This window comes from Taurulus bubalis, assembly GCF_910589615.1.
Source record: "Taurulus bubalis genome assembly, chromosome: 5".
NCBI lineage: Eukaryota > Metazoa > Chordata > Actinopteri > Perciformes > Cottidae > Taurulus > Taurulus bubalis.
In genome coordinates, this window is record NC_136593.1 from 21,575,674 (window position 1) to 21,594,285 (window position 18,612).

Consider the following 18,612-nt stretch of genomic DNA (forward strand, 5'->3'; position numbering starts at 1 on the left):
CCCTCAGGTTGAATCCTACTCACTTTGGTGGCTTTTCCTCTCGCACCACCATCAGGTAATAAGTTGCGGTTTGTCCAATACTTTGTTTTATGAACGAAAACAAAAACTAATGACATTTCCACCAGCTTCACCTGTGCTTAGTGCAAATTCGTAAAACTATGTTTGGGAACATATACCTGCTAAACACATGGATGTATAAAGAGCACATGGATATGGCAAACAAATAATACCTTATGGGTATAAAATTACCTGCTGGCCTTCTGCATCTATGGGCCCAATCGTTTCCTTGTACCCCGCCACTTGGGCTCATTCACATGAACGGAGGAAGATAAATCTGGATTTGGTTATTTGTCTGTTGACCTGCTTTGATGACCTAATGATTTCAATAACGGCTAATCAAAGTGTTTGTTCTGGGAGTTGACTAACTTTCAAAAAAATATGTATGCTGAGTAACAGACGTCTCTTTCCCAATATATGTCTATGGGAAAAAGTATTTTTGGGCCCAATGGTATCACGTTAAGTTGTATTTCACGGTTTGGCCACTATGGACCCACATTGTCATTGTGGTCATGTTTGAATGCCGATATGACCATTTAGCTGTGCTTATGCACAGCCTCTCAGAGCTGGTAGCATAAACTCGTAGTCTTGTTTGAGTGTACTTCATTTTGTCACTTTTCCCTTGCAAACACACCACAGACCCACAACAAACATCCATAGAATTAGTCTGGAGCATGAAAATGGGACGCAGATGTTGAAATCCCACGACCTGATGTCAGTGAACATCTTTATGTTTACCAACCTGTCTGTGAGCTCTATTAAAGGCCACCAAAGGGCTAATGTTACCTGCGTGACAGTCAATGTATGTGTCAGGTTTTACTCTTGAATTTCAAGAGTGTCTTGATCCAATTATTATGTTAGTAATGGAACCAGATTTCCTTTGGTCAATTGAGCAAACCTATGCTTCTAAAACAGTGGATATTTGTCTGTGGCCTATATTGTAGCGCAGCTTTCATGGAGGTGAAGCCAACATTGCTCATTTGACTAAAATACTACGAAGAAATTACACTCATTTAGTGTTGGGTCAGATTATTCTGGGCCACCCACATACGTATGAGTGTAATGAATGTATTTACATGCAAACCAAACAAAACAGATATTTGGTTAGGATTTCTGGCTCATACAAGCATCATATCCTGTTTATTATAACAGGCCAGATAACATCTTGAGAAACATGAACTGGGTTAGCTTGGATACAGAGGCTCCGATTCATTACTGAATGTAATAGAAGGTCATATCAGTATGTGCCCCTTAGACTGAAGCAATATGCGTCATATAAGTTGTGAGAAATTCCACTTATGCCATTGTCCTTTCTTCAATTGTATTTTAGAGAAAGTTAGATCCAAAAAATAATTATTGTGTAGATTAAATGTGATTCATTGTCAGTTGAAGGACAGTAAGAACTACCATTTGGATACAACTTGTTTCAGAATAACGTGGCTATGTAAATGCATTCACTGGAGCTCATAAATCCTTCCGTAAAAAAATGACATGTTGCATCTTAGACCTGGCATTGCCTCTAAGCCATTCCTCTGTTTGCAGATGTTCTCATTGAACGTGACTTAGGAGAAAGGAATCCTTATTTCAGGTCTCAACAGAAGCGTCCATCATCCCGATCCATTTCAGGAAGAGGCTATTGTTGTTCTCGTTACAACTGCTTTTAATTGACTCTTGCAACTCAACACGTGCAGAGAGAAGGCAGAGCAGGCCACTGAACGCCGGCGCACTGGTCGGCTAAGTGGCTGTGGAGTGAGCGGTTTATAAGGAAAGCTTATCCAGCCATGTTAATATTCCTCTTGTGCTCTCCAGAAAGAAAAAAATGGGGGGAGGTGGGAGTACAGTCTGATCTCTGCTCATGTCATCAGTCACCAATGTCTTAAGTTGTGCCAGTCGCTCTGGGAAAGGACTTTTTTTCAGCAGGGCTGTCTGAAAGCCGATTGTTATACACATATACACACACACACTGCACATTGTATACAATTATATATATTATAAAATCATCACATCTTTGTTGGGACAACAGTGTCAACTAAACAAAAAACAGCCAAACAAGGAGTTCCAATGAATGGTTGTAATTCAGTACGCTATAAAAAGAGCTGTGATAACTTCTCAAGTTTTATGTTGTCCCGCTATGACTCGTAATCATTTAGCCAACTTTTGTAACTGTTACAATACAGCAAAGTCGTAGCAAGCTAACTTTAAAGGTGTAGTTTGGATGTTTTGAAGCAGGGTTGTATGAAGTACAACTTATAGAATGGATGACGGCCTCAGTTTGAAGAAACTAGACTCCTTGGACAAAAAACTGTATTTTTCAACCTCACAGCGAATGGATGTTGCTGCTTCACGACGTTATTTTGTTACTTTAGTGTATCAAAAGAAACCATTTTCATACACCAAAGTGACACAATAACACAAACAAACTCACCAATGGAGGCAGCGGCAGACCAGGAACTCCCCCTGTTCTACGCCGTGAAAATACAGTTTTCAGTCTGGTGGCTTTAAAGAGAACATAGACAGTGGCTTCAGTTCCCCGTTGGAAAGGTCCGTCTGACGAGGTAAAGTGGTGAAAATATAAGAAATATAGCGTGCACTTATACTGACATTGATTCTTTTAAGCTTTTCCATTGGTGTCTATAATAGGGTTTTGCTGCTTTAGTCACTATTAAACAATTAATTAGATAACTACTCATGATGTAAAAGGAGTTGAAAGTGAAAAATCCTCATTAGCCGGTTCTGCTGCACCTTTTGCCTCTTTTAGCTTGTTTTTGTTTTACGACCCACAAATCCCCTCTTTTGGTTAGGGTTGGGTACCGAAAACCGGTGCCAATACGACCGGTACCTACCGGACCGAAGTGTAGGGCTGGGCGGTATGGCCAAAAATTCATATCACGGTATTTTGTAAGATTCTGGCGGTTTCACGGTATATCACGGTATTTTTTTTTCCAAATAAACACATTAATTTATTGACGCCGAAAAGGACCGCCATCGTTATTCACCACTCGCTAGCAACTGGCCAGCAGCTGTTTTGATTGGTATATGAATATATTCTGGGATATTGGCTCTCTCAAGTACGCTCAAGTCTGCTCTGATGCATCCCCGGTAAAATGGTTGTTGATATTAATGATGACGTGTAGTCCAGATGACATGTAGTCCTGCAGAGTTTGTAGAATCCAACAGTTTCTGAGTGGAGTTCTGTTGCACACGTTCCCTATCAGGCCACCTGATGATTTTGTTCAGTTTGAAGTTAAAAAGTTTGAAGCTGTAGTTTGAAGTCAAGTGTTTTGTATTTATTTATTTTTAGTATACTTTAAACGGTTCATATTTTGTTCAATTTGAAGAAAAAGAATTGCCTTTGCAATAAAAAAGTATCGGGTCAGGCACCGTTTAGGCACCGGTATCGTTTTAAAAGTATCGTTTTAGCACCGGTATCGGGAAAAACCCAAACGATGCCCATCTCTACTTTTGGTTCACTCTCACAGCTCTCGTCAGTCTTGTTTCTAAGCAGCAGCGGACAGCTGGTTGTAAACAAGCCCCGATAAACCCATTGTACACTACCTGCTCAGCACCAAACAGCAGACAGACACAGTCAGAGACTAGCTGGTGAACATCTGTTCCATAAACTTAATGAGGAGAAACTCTGTCAGTGTTGCATTTACAACTTGTTGCTCTAATGAACGCAGGATTCAAATCTGCAGCGCCTTCAAACGTCATCTTCAAAGAAAACTTCATTGGTGCAAGTGGATTCCAGACCTTCTTTTCTGCATAGATTTGTATCTATATTGAAAAATGGCTTTGTGACCAACACACTTTCCTTGGCTTTATGCAAAAAAGGATTGCATGCAGACTTTGACCTCATGTTGAGGTTGCAGAGGTTTGGCTTAACTTGATGTGACAATATGGGAACTCTAAGCATTGTAGATCATCGACAGATGTTCAAACTTCCCGGCAGCAATGCTGGACAAAGTGTTTATCTCATATCTAACAAAAAAAAACCTCCAAGGCAGTGATAATGACAGGGATCTGCAGAAATACAGCCACTGAGGTAACATCTATGAACTGATGTTTGGACGTATATGAAACAGTAGCGCTCTGCCATATAAGGCCCCATAAGGAGAAGTCAGCCTTGGTACACCCGCTTTATGGTAATAGTACTTCTCAATTGTCTTCCTAGCTTGCTTTCATAGTTTGGTGTCCTCTCTGTCATGATTTGTGTCCCGATCAAATAGGGCTGGGCGATATAGAGAAAATCAAACATCAAGTTATTTTTGATCAAATACCTCAATAACGATTTTGCGGCGATATTGTGCGGTTGACCATTGGTGCGTTTACAAAATGTTGACGCAATGAGATTTTTGATCAAGAAATATTATTAGTTTGAATAAGATAACTAAGTGGGCAAATAATAGAATAGCTAAAGTTGTATCGCTTTACTGTAACGCAGCCTTTAAAACCAGGAAGAGACAGCACTTATGCAATCTTACGATATAACAAATGATATTCTCAGGTACGATACGATGTGATATATAATATCACTATATGGCCCATGATGAGATAAATAGTTAGACATTTTGTGAAATATTGATATCAGTCTGCACTTTTTAATCATCAGCTGTGTGTATGACAAAACTTGATTTCACAAGACCAGTTAAATGTTTATGACTGTACATCATAACAGATGTTTCTTGGTTGTAACCCGTGGACTTTTCCTGGACACAGTCCATCACCACAATGTAAGATTCTGTTTTCCTCTCTGCTGTCTAGTATCAGTGTTTTGATCGGCGCCCCGAAAGCCAATACCAGCCAACCGGACGTCACTGAAGGAGGAGCTGTGTTCTTGTGCCCCTGGAGCCAAGCTAACTGCAGCATGATCGACTTTGACAAGCAAGGTAGGGGGTCTTGTTAAATCTAAATTGACGGCCGGCCTCTTTGCAGATAAAAATGTGACCTGTGAAAAATCACGCTCAATATTCCAATTCCAAGGGAGAGAAATTTTCTCCACATCGTGAACCGCGGCTTTGGTTGGTAACTCACATTGTTTCCAGGATATAAAAATGTCACTTTCCCCAATGGCACTGTTGAACAGTTGAGACAGGACTAAGTAGTGAACTCTCAGCTGTCTCTAACCAGCCGTAAAAGTGCCTGAGAGAAGGTATAGGTTGCATCCCGTTGTGCGTCACCTTGAGGTCAAAGGTTTGGCTCCCTGCCATCTTCCGGCTTTTCTGTTTTCGTTGAAACCAGGCTTTAATGTCTCTCCGGTGTTTTAATGGTGACTGAGGCTTTCCTCCACGCCGACCCTCACCAAGGTCTCCATCCTGGGACTTGAACTGTGTTTTGCAGTGTTTTCACAGAGATTTGATTTCCTGCTGGACTGGGGCCCGGTGTTGTGAGCGCTTTTTAATTATGGCAGAGTCGTTACGGGCACAAGGACCCAAGAGGACCGGGGCTGCCCCCAGCTCTGCCAGAAAAATAATCACCTCCATCAGAAATGCAGGAAGCGATAAGGACCACCGTTTGAGGATCACAGGGTCTAACTTATCGTACGCTCTCGAATACTGATATCGAGGGGCGGTTTACACAGACTCTGCGTACATAAATACACACCTACAAACTGTTAAACAACGGTCTCCGCATGCAGCCTCTGAAACATGTTAAAGCGTAGAAAAAAAACATACAAAAACATACAAAACCACACTTGTGTTCACACACGCAAATATTTCTACACACACATGCTTTTGCATGTATATTCAGTAGTCATGGGTGGATTAAGAGACAAGACAATGGGCTCTTGGGCACAGATGTGCTAGGACCCACTACCTCTCCTACTTTGGAGCAAAACACTTGAGAAACAGACTTTATAGCTGTTAAGCCTCTTTTTGTTGTTGTTGTGTGTCTCTGTTGTTGTTTTGTGTCTCTTTGAAGTTGTTTTATGTTTATTTGTGTTCATTTTGTGTCTCTTTGACGTTTTTCTATGTTTCTTTATGTTAATTTTGTGTCTCTGTGGTTTTATGTTTATTTGTGTTCATTTTGTGTTTCTTTGAAGTTGTTTTATTTTTCTTTGCGTTCATTTTGTGTCTCTGTAGTAATTTTGTGTCTCTTTGTGTTCATTTGATGTCTCTTTCTAGATGTTTTAAATCTCTTTGTGGGCTTTTTGTGCTCATTTTGCGTCTCTTTACAGTTGTTTTGTGTCTATTTGTAGTTCTTTTGTCTCTCTTTGTGGTCTTTTTCTGTCTCTTTGTGGTCATTCTGAGCATGCTGACAGTTGTTTTCGCTCTTTGTAGTTGTTTCTTGTCTATGTAGTTGTTGTGTGTCTCTTTGTAGTTGTTTTGTGTTTCTTTTTATGTTATAGCTTTGTCGTCATTTGGTGTATCTTCATTGTTGTTTAGTCTCTTTGTAGTTGTGTTGGGTCTTGGTGGTCATTTTGTGTCTTTATTTTGTTGTTTTGCCCTTTTTTTCAGTTGCGTTCTATCTTTTTGTTTGAAGTTGTTTTATATTTCCTTGTAGTCATTTTGTGTGTCTGCAGCTGAAAGCCAAGGGGGGCCCTGGCACTTTGGGCCCCTGGGCCTGTGCTTGGTAGGTCCGTTACAGTAATCCATCCATGTTAGTAGTCTTGCATTTCCCATTACAGGCCTCAGGATTCATGGTGTGTTTGAGGACACAGCACAGACTCCGTTAATAAATAGGCACTGAGTTCAGCCAGGAGAGTTTAATGTCAGCACTCTGCTACAGACAGCAGGCATATATATCAAAATATATACCACAGTGAAGCTTACACAGTTACAGGCATATTTAAGAAGAAGTTAAGGTGTCAGGTTTTTTTAAATTACTTTTCAAGGATGCTGAATGGCAAGTTTTTCCTCTGTAGGTGCGACAAAATCCTGCATGTAGAAGCAATTACCATCTGACAGCAAACCCAAATATTACAGACTTAACTTTTTACTTGGATAAGGATGTGTACAGGATTTCAAACCCTGGAACTGTTTTTTACGTTATTCCATAGGACATAGAGGCAACCTGGCTCCCCTAACGTTTTGTGAACCAGTCCAAGAAGAAATATTAGTGTAATGTTTCCAAATGAAATAATTAATTAATGTTGAAAGCAAAAATAAATCATGGAGATGCTGCTGAGGCTTCAAAGTAAAACATTTGGCAGATAACCACACACACACACACACACACACACACACACACACACACACACACACACACCCCTAACAGTCCACCACCCCGTCCCTCATCACTCCTCCTTGCCTTCTGGCTGCCCGGGCCTCTTCTTAAAACACATCCTGACAATGAAGTACAGCCGTTTGGGTTACAGTAACAACAAGGTTCAAGTCCCTTTGAGCTGTTTGATGTCTGCCATAGCGGAGGATGGATTAAGACTGCAGACCCCGGGAGCAAGGCCATAAAATATCCATGTAAAAAGCCAAGAACATGTGAGGGAGCTCTCGCAAACAAAGCACCGACGGCTCACAGAAATCAAACAGCGATGACAGGGGGATTTGACTTAGTTAAAACACTAACTCCTGACATCTCTCAAGTTTCCCGTTTTTGAGGAAAGTGTAGCAGCAATAAGTTATTCACTCTGCGTGCAACTCTGTGTAAATACGCTCTAAAATATGTTTTTCCCTCTCTATGTTCTTCTAGGTGATCGATATTTTTACATAAATGGTGTGAACACTCAGGTTGAGTTTAAGTCCCATCAGTGGCTTGGAGCTACTGTGCGTTCCCATGGCAACAGCATCCTGGTAAGAGTGGGTCAGGGTTGGTTGTTCTCTTTGGATACTGTGTGATGACGTGCTATGCAAACTATTGTTTGTTTAAAGAATCAACTTTTATTGTTGGTGCAGTAGCAGGGATTCTGTTAACATGGGCTTTGGGACTTTTTGTGTGCGGTTGCTTGATGTCCAGGTTCCTTAACATTTCTAACACAGACTCCCTCTGCGCTTTGAAAATGCAGAACAAAAGTAAACTCACAACAATCTTGACAACTCTTTCACATTAAGCTTCGGCATTAAAAAATCTATCTGCATATGAATGCAGAATCAGTAGGCAACGGGCCAAGATGTAGGTATCTGAAGCGTTCTGGTTTCCATTTGTAGTCCAAGTAGTATTGAGCAATCACATTTGAGTGAGCTTTGGTTGCATGCTGAGTACAAGTTTGTGTGAAGAGCAAAAGAGGTGGTACACATTGGCAAAAATGCAACCTCGGAACCCACCACCTATCGTCTGACAATCTTACCATAGCTAATTGGCCAATTGTGAAACAATCTGGTGGTTGACTTCATCTCTCAACTCAAACTTAATTTTCGTCAGTAAAGGCATTATTGATTAGTAGATAAACAATAAAGGCATACAACGTTTGTAATAATAAACTCTCTGTATTGAAAATGTTTAAAAAACTCATTAAAGTGTCAATCAAACAGATTGCTAGTCCTCTTTCAGCATGGTATCAGTTTTTGTTTTAGCGAGCCTCCCAGTTCAAAACCGTTAAAGGAAGGCCAACTAGTATTAACTTTTGTAATTAAATGGCCCATCCAAAATTTAAATCCTAGCGCCAATGCTTGATTCTCGCGGGTCAATTCGCTAATCCAACTGTAAACAATTACCGGCACAAGAGGAAGTCTTGGCCCGGATATCTGCTGACTACGCCAAAACCCCAGAAATATTGCCCATTGCCACCAAGGCCTATCTCGGCGTCAGACCGATAGCCAATGGGTTCCGATATTGGAGGACATTGAATACTAACGTAATGCTAACTTAGCTGGATGCTAGCACGGCAGAAACTTAAAGAGGCCCAGGCAAAATGTAGAAGACATTGAGATAAAGGAACTGTATTGTTCTTGTAGGGTAGACTATTTGGTGCTAGTACCATAATCTTACCTAATATGCTGACACAGTTTGAGGGTTTCTGATTATTGCAAGTATTTAAAAAAAATATGCTTCACTTACAAAGAGGGTTTTGTCATTGAGCCGTCTCATTGTGCTCGCCAGGCTTGTGCTCCCAGGTATTACTGGAGGACCGAACATGACATGCCCTTCTCCGACGTCACAGGAACCTGCTACCTCTCTGTAGATGGTCTCAAAACGTTTGTGGAGTACGCCCCTTGCCGGACAGGTGAGCAGCTGCCTCTGGTGTTTAGGTGACGGATGCTCGACTACATTCATCACCTAGCCGATTACTTTGTGGGCATCTCAGACCTTTGTTTCCTGAAAATAGCTCCCTACGAGGGTAGACTAGAGTGCAGCATGATATAGAAACATGCATGCCTGTGTTCAGAAAACAATGAGAAGTTAGTTACTGTAGTTTCATCAGCTGATTTACCCCACTTGTTAACTTATCAACAGCCCACTGAGGCATATAAAGTAGTTAAAATCTTTAACGCACAATTGCTATAACTTGCTTAAAACTCCAGACTTTCTCTCGGATTTAGAACACTGACACGATACACACATTTTTATATACAGTATGTGTTAGGTCTGTAAATTACACTTCCGGAGGATATCATTCTCCAATGTCCTTCTTGAATAAACGTCCATAAATTCCCTTGTTGCCCCAGAAAGAGTCTGAGAATCAGCAAATTGTTATGTTTTTCATCAATATAAATGTAAAAGTACATGGGTACAACATACATTGCAAACAGTAACTGCCAATAGCTAATTCAACATACAAGTTTTATTACAGGATTAGTCTTGCCTTGTTTAAAACAATATTGTTTGAATATTTAGAATACAGCTTCCTGCTTATTTTATGAAGGGTGCTGTGAACTCATTAAATGTTACCAGATGAAGCTTAAGCTACAAATTTACCCTGAAACTTTGTCTAGTTTTGTCTTTTCTTCTGTTCTTTTTTTTAAAAGTGTCTGGAATTCAGTTTTGGGTCAATGTTCAATTGAAATGTTACAAACAATTGCACGGGGTAATTATGCCCTCAATAGAACAGAATGTTGTTTTTGTTTTCATGAAACAGAAAGATTATTAGTGTTTCCCATGTTTGGTGCTGTTCATTGCAGAAAGACATGGACCTGTTGGACAGGGCTATTGCCAGGGGGGATTTAGTGCAGATTTCACCAAGGTAAGAAACATATTTGCTGGTTTCTACATAATCACATATTTGCCGTTTCTCTGTTTTGGGTGATGTAAGCAGTGGAGATTTTGCTCAGTACAGTACATCAGATTTGCAGAGTTTGTTTGTTGAAACTCACGGTGACACGCAGACTCCTCAGCTCTGGCAACTGTTGTGTGTTACAGGACGGCAGGGTTGTGCTTGGAGGACCGGGCAGCTTTTTCTGGCAAGGTGAGTTGGCAAGAATGTGAACCAGCTCGGATCTTTAGATAGACAGCTTCCAATAGATTCTACCTCTGAAAGCCTGATCAAATTAATCCGTCATCTTTGTTCATGGACAAACTTCAGAACAATTTAGGAACCAGAGTTAAAAAAGTCACACCTCTGACCTTTGACTTTTTTGTTGCCCATCCATCCCGTAGGCCAGCTGATCTCAGCCACCACAGAGGAGATTGTGAAGGCCTACTACCCCTCCTACTTTCTGCTGTCTGTCGCCGGGCAGATTCAGACACGACAGGTGCAGGGGAGCTATGATGACAGCTACCTAGGTGAGGAAGTACACTTGAGTTAAGCTATGCTATGCTATGCTATGCTATGTTAAGATACACTAAGCTACGCTAAAATATGACAAGATACACTAAGATACTCTAAGCAAAACTAAGCTATGCTAAACTAAGCTACACTAAGACACAGGTTACGTCAGGTCACATTACGTCACGTCAGGTAAATGTTGCCTCTTCACCGGTTATGTTACGCTAAGCTAAACTAAACTACGCTAATCTAAGCTACGCTGCGCTAAACTACGCTACGAACAACAACAAATCAAGATACAGATCCTCTCTCACTGATGATCATCTGTCAGCTGTCCTTGGCATATCCACCTCAGACATTCAACCAGACGTCAATGCATTTGTTCAAGCCCAAGACAGACTGGATTTTTTGGGGGAAAACATCAAAAGCAATTATTGCTTTTGTATAAAGTTAATCAATTGTCGTTTTTTAACATACTCCTATGTATTTTTTTAAAGGTTTAAAGGTATGTTAAAAAAATAAAATGTCATTTTTTACATATTTTCATAGCTTTATTGTAACATATATTCTTACCATTAGCAGCTCAAAACCATATATATATATATATATATATATATATATATATATATATTTTAAGATGCCAAACTCAAGGCTTCAAAAGAACAAACAATGGGTGGCAGCAGCCAGACCTCATGATCCAAGTTGGATTTTTTTAATGTAATGTAGTGTATTTCACAAGCAGACATAAAAAGAACAAAGGATGCAGCTAGACCCACATTTCTACATAAATATATATTTATAAACACATATGAATGAATCCAAACGTGATCTGTAAACCACAAGTAGACTAAAGATCGGAACTAACAGGAAATAATTTGTTCTGTGACTTCCCGTGTATACTTTGAAGTCAGCTGAAAACTGTCTGACTTGATCGCAGTTTATTGACAACGCCTCCTGCTGCTCCCGCCCGCTCTCGTCTGGATTCCAGGCGAGGCGCAGCTCTTACGAACGAGCCTAATATCTGAGGTGCAAGTGACTCTCTGACCTTTGGTCTCACCATGAGCACTTTGACCAGGACTTTGGTAATTTCCTGTCAAGGGAACAATAAAAGTAGTCATTGGGATGTAATTCAAGTTGGCACAATTTAGAACCTTTTGAACGTACTGGCTTTAAGTGCCACCATCAGGCCAAAATAAAAATAAAAGGTTTCTCTTAAAATTCTCTCATCATATTCATACACCCCAGAGGAAGAATTCTTTCCAGTTTGGAAATGTCATGACTTCCACTAACACCACCCTCCTTGTCAACTGTGTACGCAGAAAACTGAAGAAAAAAAAAACTATGCAATGAAATTTCTGGCGAGCTTTCCTCTTCTTCCACTATAAGGCCAAAATAGTCAACACAAACACGAGACTTAAAACATGACTCAAGACTCTGTATGTCACAATCTAATTGGCAGATTCCCATTATATAGACAGCACAATCATGCACAAGCGGGACATATAAATGTATGATTATGGCAACTTGATGACCCTTTCTTGATGACCCTTCAGGACATATGTTTCTCAGCTGTTTTCTCTCACTCACACTCTCTTCTTCGCTCCTGCAGGTTACTCCGTGGCTGGTGGCGAGTTCAGTGGGGATGACGATGAAGGTGAGGGTCATATTTACAGTACAGAGAGCCAAAATGCATGGCTGAGTACAGGGTTTGCTGACCCCCAACACAAGCTCTGTCTAATGTTTAACCGCTCAGTCTTTCAGGAAGTGGGAACATTTTGGGGCCCAAAGATGAAAATATGATATTGTTTTTGTTGGTTGGTCACAACGGTTCCTAGTTCTCTGTGTTGAAATGAGTCCTCCCAACCTTTTGCCTCTTGCTTTCCCATCTGCAGATTTCGTCACAGGAGTTCCAAAAGGACTCATGCTGTATGGAGTAGTAAGGAGCCCCCACATTTTACATGAAACAATTTCACAGTGCAAATAGTCGATTAAACATAAAAGCATTGACGTGCAGTATGCTCAGATAATGACTTTTTCCCATCTCCATATAGGTGTCAATACTAAATGGAAGGGATCTGAAGTCTCTGCTCAACTTGACAGGGGAGCAGGTATGTGCACATCTGGACGGGGGATTATTTTTTGTAAAAAAATACACATTTATAGTGGCATGTGTAAAGGAGGGCTGGAGGTGAAGGAATTTGCCCCTTGGAGAGGAGGCCTATATCAGGGTCAGAGGTCTAGCTTACAGTATGCACAGCTCGTGGTTTCTAAAAGCTGCAAATCAAACCCAGAAAACAGCAGACCGGCACGGTGTCCATGTTGTCACTGTATTGATTCAGCATGTGCTTTTGAAATGGGAAGTACTGAGGAGTGGCAGCATTTGTCAGGAAACTAGCTGAGTATTTAGTCATATTTAGACGAGTCTCAAACAGTTTGAGTTTCTTAAATTAAGTAGGTATCGTTCAAAGTTACAATGTTTATAGCAACGCTGTTATTGTTCCACCTCTGTGAGTCTGTGTGTGTGTGTGTGTGTGTGTGTGTGTGTGTGTGCGTGTGTGTGCGTTCCTGGACAGATTTTGGTCCCTGCGATCCAATCGTGCAAGATGCATTCACGAAACTCTACAGATACTGAGTTGAGTGAAGGACACTTTTGAAGATGGGTGTGGTTGGAGCAAGTGCCCCGTAAGTAAGGGTGTAGGAAGTGGGAAAGGAAACATTGACTGCCCCCTTTTACGACCCTGGACGTCGTCGCAGCTGGTGTCATCCCATCGTAAGATGGTTTCTAGTATGAAGTTCCGTCTTTGTTCCTCCGTAGACAGTAGTCAGGTTTCCATCCGAATGAAGTGCAGATTTTAACAGAATTTCTCGAAAGTTGGCGAAACCAATGGCAAACTAGAGACCATCTTGCGATGGGATCACACCAAATTGAAGTGGGGCGGCCAATGGCCCGTTACCCACTTCCTACCCCTATACTTTCGGTCCACAGTCAGACAAAAATATTAACACTTGGCAAAGCACTCAAAACTTCTGCTACAGTGGTTGTCTCCCATTTTGCTATGATGTGTCGTCGCGGGTGGATGGTCTCATGTTAATGTGCTGTATCATTTACTACGGTCATGTGAATATTAGCAGTTGGACATGTTAAGATAATCAGTTTGTGGCTATAATTCTCTTGTTGGGTGCCATTAAAACATTGCTGAAGAAGAGCAATGAGATGAAGTAATTCAAACAGTAGCATTCAAACCTGTGGGAAGCTGTGGGAAACCACATAGAAGACAAGATGGAAATATGTAGTTCTTGGTTTCATGTATTCATTTGAGGAAATGAATTGTCTCCTCTTTTTCAAGTCACATGCAAATCAGGTTTTTTTGGCTGAGTCTGTTTCCATTTGACTTTGCTTTTTATAGAAAACCACCTTTTTACGATAAAGAGAAACGAAAAGGTGTTTCGCAATATTTCAAAATGAGCCTAAAATCTGGGGGATGGAAACCGTACTTCAATACTGAGCTGCGGCAAAAACAGATAGTAGCTCAAAGCAGGAATTTGGCACCAATGGGGCTTGCTTTGGAAGTGCTCCAATTGGTTTGTCGAACTTAGACCGCTGAAGGCTTCATATTAGCTTTGGTTCAACTTAAGAATATATTTTCACACGAAACGAGGGCGGTGGATTTTGTCCCCCATTACTTACATTGAAATCTATTTAGGAAGGGCTCTCTTCACAGCCAGCACTGGCAGTATGAATGATTATGGAGACCAAAAACTCCTTCAATGTACATATGCGCATTTGAATAAATTGTTCCGAGACAAACTTGAAAAAATGTGAACCTAACCTTTAAATTGGGACATGCCAGCTACAATATGGGGAAACTGATTTTTTAGTTAGTTTATTGTGTAATTTAACAAAGCTTCATTGTGTAGGTATTGCAAGATGTAAGAGCATGTGACCATGCACACATGGGAAAGCGTATGTGTGTGTGTGTGTGTGTGTGTGTGTGTGTGTGTGTGTGTGTGTGTGTGTGTGTGTGTGTGTGTGTGTTCTGTGTGGGAGGTCATCAGCGACTGCTCAGAGGTGTCATTCTCAGGGCGGAGGGCGCTGAGTAAACTGATAAGTCACAGTGAGAGTGATCTGAGGTAAACTTCTGACTGATGGACTCTCTGCTCTCTGTGGGAGAATGCTGGTCCCTCTTGGACTGTGTAGTCTGAGTCAGCTGCGAAAACACACCCGAGGGGATTTGTGCAAGAGGCCTGTTTGTTTGTTGAGCGAAACCTCAAATTTTGTCATTTGTTAAGACCAGTAACTATTATTTTCTCTGCTCGGCCATGTTTCATTTGTTCAACAACCCGTGTTGTGTCCTATGTGCAGACTTTATACTTAGGTTACTCGATATGATGACAATTTATATGAAGAATAAAAATGTGTCAGGCATCAGGGGTTTTGCCATCAGAACATTAGGGGAAAAGTAGCAAGTCAATGAGCCGGACTCCTCTGGTTCTGTTGGATTTGAGGATCATTAATGTGAAGTATCTTGTATTCAAAGCTATTTAATTTCCATTTTCATTGGTTTATTTGATGTATAAATCTTTTCTCAGTAAAACATGTTGGACACTGGTTATTCATTTCTTGTCTTCAAAATAAGTGTTTTTTTTATCAGTATAAAGTGTATACTTTACAGAAGTTGTAAACTATTTACACAATGGCATTTTAAAGTGAAGAAGTGTTTTTTTTGTCAACCAGGATGGAAATCTCTGGCTCTTTAGATGATCATGTTAATGTTAGATATGTGACTGGTTAGCTTTTAGGTGCTAACTTTGGCAGCTTTTTCTGCTTCACACTCGACTATGATAATCTGCTAAATTAACTTAGTTTGGTCTGCTGTCTGGTGCTGAGGAAAGGTATAATGTTTTTTGTGTGTGCTTTTTCTCAGAAAACAGCTACCTACTGCTAAACTCTATTCCAAAATAGAGTTGGCGAATAATTATTTATGGGTATGTCGTGAGCCATTGTTAGTATGACAAATATTTCTAAAAAAGGAACTTTCTAAAAAAAAGGTCTGTATAAGTTGTCTGTGCAAGCAGCTTTTCTACCATCCATACGCAAGTTTTTTTGTCAGGCGGCCGTAGTAATTGTGACAAGAGCATTATTTTAACGTACATACATAACAAAATTAGTACTTCATGTACGTAACGCAGTAACTTCTAACCACAATCTTTTCCTAAACTTAACCAAATAGTTATATTTCACAACAATAAATTGAGCGGTCGTTTTGAAAGTTATTGGCAAATGTAGGCTTGAGGACGTGTCGTATCTAATCCTGGAGTCCTCCACTTTAAGCGGCTATATATTTTGTGTTGTGGCCAAAAAACTGTTCAGAAAATACAGATCATAACTGTGAAAACTGACCTGCAGGCAACTTTCTGAAGCTTGCTGTTTTCAGCTTACCTCAGATGAACATTAGTGGTTCAGCTCCACAGGAAGTCGTGATCATATTTCTAAGTGTGAATGAATCTGGCAGTGCTCCTACAGGGTATCACAGTAAATTTGAACTTTGTCCTAAGCCTCGGTTTGCCTCGGTTTGACTTATATCGATATGAGCTGTTTTTCATGTGTGATACATGAAGACAACAGTCTTGCTTTTCACAAGGGTCTCCAAACTCATAAATGCATATCGCTACAAATCCCTTTGAAGTGAGGGTCACCCCAAGAAATGTAACATGACCCTAATTTATCATACGTGGTATGAAATTAAACCGGAAAAACTCAAGGCCCGCGAGTGAGTTTTAAAGGAGTTTGAGTCCCCAATCCCCTACCCCCTAAGCTCAAACACTGAGCTCCGTGAAAAGGGTGAAGAGGAGACCCCAGGGGACCGTGGGATTGAGAGATTGAGGAGGAAAGCCTGTGGGGGGGGGGGGGGGGGGGGGGGGGGGGGGGTGGAGGGTACAAAGGAGGGGAAAAAAGGACACGGAGAGAGAAAATGAGATCTGTACACCGTGGTGTGATTACAGGCTAACTGGGTCTTGTTTGTAATGCGTTCCAGATGGGGTCCTACTTCGGCTACGCGGTGGCAGCCACCGACGTCAACAACGATGGGTGAGTGGACGGAGTGACGGTGGGACATGTGATGGCAAGAAAACGAGTATGTGGAGACAAAATAGGTGAAATGACAGAGGAGGTAGAGAATTGTAAAATAAAACATGAGACTAAAAGTGAAGGATGAGGTCACTGAAACGCAGTTTCTACCTGCGCTTCAATTATAAAATAGCTATAACTTTGTGATTCTGTTTCGGCCAGCAGAGAAGGCTTAGCAGGCCCTGACGGCCCGCCACTGGTGAAACAGCTAGTTTGACCTTTTGGAAGTTCCCAGCGCTTCAGTTCTGTCACCCTGTCTCTAATGTGTCATGAAAATATCTGAAAATGCTCTCATTCTGTTCGTGGTTCCTCTCCGTCTAAAGTTCATTTTCACTTCCCTAAACCTGGCCAAAGCCCACAATTACAATGCTGATGTTTTCAAGGTTTCAGTGTAGCTTTACAAATGACTACTTACCGATTCTAAATATACAGTGCAGCCATTTAAAGTGTATTTGATTTTAACATGCATTGGTAGTTGTACTGTATCTGCTTTTATTCAGTCTTTTTGTATTGCTATTCATTTAGACATACACACATGATTTGTGTTGTGATGTTCATCATTCTAACTTTCAAAGAGAAACCTTAACTTTTCTTTAGCCAGCTGAACATAATTTCACAGTAAATACTAGTGGAGATCCTTAAAGGTTACATATCATGCACATTTTTCAGGGTTCATACTTGAATTTTGAGTTTCTACTAAAACAGGTTTACATGCTTTAAAATATAAGAAAGAAAAAAAAAATTACTGTCTGTCTCAATATTCCGGAATGAAACACTCCATTTATGCCCCTGTCTCTTTAAGACCCCTGCTAAACACTTTGGCCCTAAAATAAGATATAAATATCCCTCTTTGTCTTTTGTCGATACTCCAATAGTTCCTCTTCTCCTTCCAACTTCGTCCCCTTTATATGTCTCCTTCCTTTGCTTCCCTCTCCAGTTTGGATGACCTGGTAGTGGGAGCTCCGATGTTTATGCGTCGAGGGCTCAATGGGCGTCTGGAGGAGCTGGGTAAGGTGTATGTGTACCTCCAGAGGGGCCCTCTGCTGCTGGAGCCAAGCCAGTCCCACCTCCTGGGCCAACAGGCCTTCAGCCGGTTCGGCACGTCGCTGGCTCCGCTGGGTGACCTCAACCAGGATGGATTCAACGGTAGGTGTGCGGCACAAAGCGTAGGTTTTAATTGTAGTTCATCATATATTTCACATTATATTTATTAAGCTAAAATGCATGTGAACGTCTAGAATGTATTTGGCTTGTTGTATTGGTCATTCAAAGGAAGAATTTTCCCAATTGTTTGACATTGTATTGACAAAATGGATAACTGGTTTAACAAGAAGATAGTCAGCAGATGAATTGATCATGATTGTTCATTCTATAACAAAGTTATGGTTACCTAATGGGGAAATAAGAGTGAAGAACAGAAAGATATTCAATTTATATTTATTATATAAAATATTAAGCAGGAAAAAACTATTTCTGACAATGAAGAAGCTGGAACCAGCAAATGTTCAGCTTTTTCTAAAATTTGAATGCCCTTCGTTTCATTCAATAGAGATTCAGCGAAAGTCTTGGGAAGTAAATTACCATAAAACAAAGCGAAACACAACAAAATAATCAGTGACTTTGTTTTACTGGACCACAAAACCACCAGTCCTACCATGGCCAGTGGCAGTTTTTTTGTCTAGGAATTTAAATACATTGAGCTGGATTTACTGTTAGCTGGTCTGCATGCAAGCTTCAGATATAAAATGTAGATGTACATATAGTGAAATGCTAACTATAGTACATATGTACATATAGTGAAATGCTAACTTCCTACAAAGATATGTCATGCCTG

The 18,612-nt window shown here is 40.7% G+C and overlaps 1 protein-coding gene across 1 annotated transcript in view; it reads left to right on the forward strand.

Moving 5' to 3' along the window:
* Positions 1 to 18,612, forward strand: part of LOC306737085 (integrin alpha-5-like) — a gene marked incomplete at its 5' end in the record, with an annotated part of 45,680 nt that overhangs the window by 3,401 nt on the left and 23,667 nt on the right. Inside the window, 11 exons of the mRNA XM_079218787.1 lie at positions 4,819 to 4,943; positions 7,702 to 7,802; positions 9,049 to 9,172; positions 10,068 to 10,129; positions 10,306 to 10,351; positions 10,543 to 10,668; positions 12,261 to 12,305; positions 12,544 to 12,587; positions 12,703 to 12,759; positions 16,687 to 16,739; positions 17,716 to 17,924. Coding sequence (XP_079074913.1) covers positions 4,819 to 4,943; positions 7,702 to 7,802; positions 9,049 to 9,172; positions 10,068 to 10,129; positions 10,306 to 10,351; positions 10,543 to 10,668; positions 12,261 to 12,305; positions 12,544 to 12,587; positions 12,703 to 12,759; positions 16,687 to 16,739; positions 17,716 to 17,924 — 992 coding nt within the window. The remainder of the gene's footprint in view (positions 1 to 4,818; positions 4,944 to 7,701; positions 7,803 to 9,048; positions 9,173 to 10,067; positions 10,130 to 10,305; positions 10,352 to 10,542; positions 10,669 to 12,260; positions 12,306 to 12,543; positions 12,588 to 12,702; positions 12,760 to 16,686; positions 16,740 to 17,715; positions 17,925 to 18,612) is intronic.